The sequence below is a fragment of the Lottia gigantea genome (assembly GCF_000327385.1).
Source record: "Lottia gigantea unplaced genomic scaffold LOTGIsca_17, whole genome shotgun sequence".
Taxonomy (NCBI): Eukaryota; Metazoa; Mollusca; class Gastropoda; family Lottiidae; genus Lottia; species Lottia gigantea.
The window spans coordinates 933,016-934,487 of record NW_008708133.1 but is presented as its reverse complement, the minus strand read 5'-3'; the positions used below and the strand labels follow the sequence as shown (position 1 = coordinate 934,487).

The window sequence follows — 1,472 nt, the reverse complement described above, 5'->3', positions numbered from 1 at the left end:
CTTTGGGTTGTCTATTAACGTTGGACGTCTATTTTTACCTTCGTAATCTTATCGTCTAATTTAGATATCAACTCACTTGTTTTATCCACTTGAATAAGACGTTTCAAACTCGTTAACTCTTGTTGTAGTTTGGGTTCGTCCACAAGATTTTTAATATTTCGTCTGATGAATCTTTTCACGTCAGTTATTCTATTTTCAACATGGTCCTTATCTATTTGAATTGCGTTTATTTGATCCGGTAAATATTTCTTGTTCACGGCATCATTATCGTTTCCTGGAAACTTTAATTTAGTTATTTTGAAATTGTTCATATCGATATCCCCTTGTAAGGTGTCTCCGATTTGATCCACGAAAAAAGGTTTCGCTTTGTTTATAAACGTCGTCATGGGATTTTTAGATTCTAGAGGTAAAGACCCTAATCCAAACTTGTTTGCCATTTTTATTGAGTTAAATTTATTATAATTTCTTCAAACTTTTCTCCTAAACTCAACCGATATAAAACCCAAAGCGACAGCTGACCACACAGCTTTTGTCCTGGCATTTGAATTTGAAACGTAGAACATTTGATTGGTTTGCTAGTCATTTTCGTTATCTCTTCTGTCGGTTCTAGACCGAAAGAATCAAAGAAATAAAAGTTATTCGAAGAATCTTTGTGAAAAGCAGAGTGATGAACTCCTTTTTGATCCGACGTGTGAATGTTTGTGATGGCGTAAAATTTACCTTTCTTGTATTTCAGTTCATCAATTTCATCTCGCATGCAATAATAAAACGGCGAGACGTTCAACTCCTTGGCCCATTTCACAAGTTGAAAATTTGTGGTCGTGTCTTTTCCGTATTTATCGAGAAACGCATTCATTTTTTAAGTTGATTTTTTTTTAGGTGTTTTTCGAAGTAGGCGGAAAGTATTGCTGAAGACCCAATTGACGAAATATATACGTAGTTTGTGTTTGAAAAAACTTGTATAACATTCTGATAAAACACATTCAATAATATTTTGAAGATAAATTTACATTTAAATTTAAAAAATCTTAATTTAAGAGAGCGTAAATGCTTGTCGACATCTAAATTTCTTAACCTTTCATCTAAATCTTCATTTTCGAGATTCATTTTTAAAAGTCAGTTTTTTGAAGTTCATTTTGATAAAACCTTCCTATGATTTGTTCTTTGTCTTGATCGATCAATTCATACGTGGGAGGTGATGTGTTGTTTACATTATCAACGATGAATATCTCGTTAGTCCAATAGCCGACGTAACCTTTCTGAAACAATGATTTATATTTAAAAATACGAACTCGATCTCCAACTTTGAATTTGGGTTTAATATTCAAATTGCTAATCTCGTTTTCAAAGTTGTTTCGAGTGTTGACGGACTTTATGATATTCGGGTTATTAGAGGCTTGCGATGGCGTCACACCTATAGACGAATGTATTTTGTTATTGTATTCGTCGACAACAACTGGTAATATTTCAAG

At 32.9% G+C, this 1,472-nt stretch overlaps 1 protein-coding gene across 1 annotated transcript in view; it reads right to left on the bottom strand.

The window, feature by feature from the left end:
* LOTGIDRAFT_158455 (hypothetical protein) overlaps window positions 1-437 on the bottom strand; it is a gene marked incomplete at both ends in the record, with an annotated part of 3,283 nt that extends 2,846 nt beyond the window's left edge. Inside the window, one exon of the mRNA XM_009051611.1 lies at window positions 77-437. Coding sequence (XP_009049859.1) covers window positions 77-437 — 361 coding nt within the window. The remainder of the gene's footprint in view (window positions 1-76) is intronic.
* Between the last annotated feature and the right edge of the window lie 1,035 nt (window positions 438-1,472).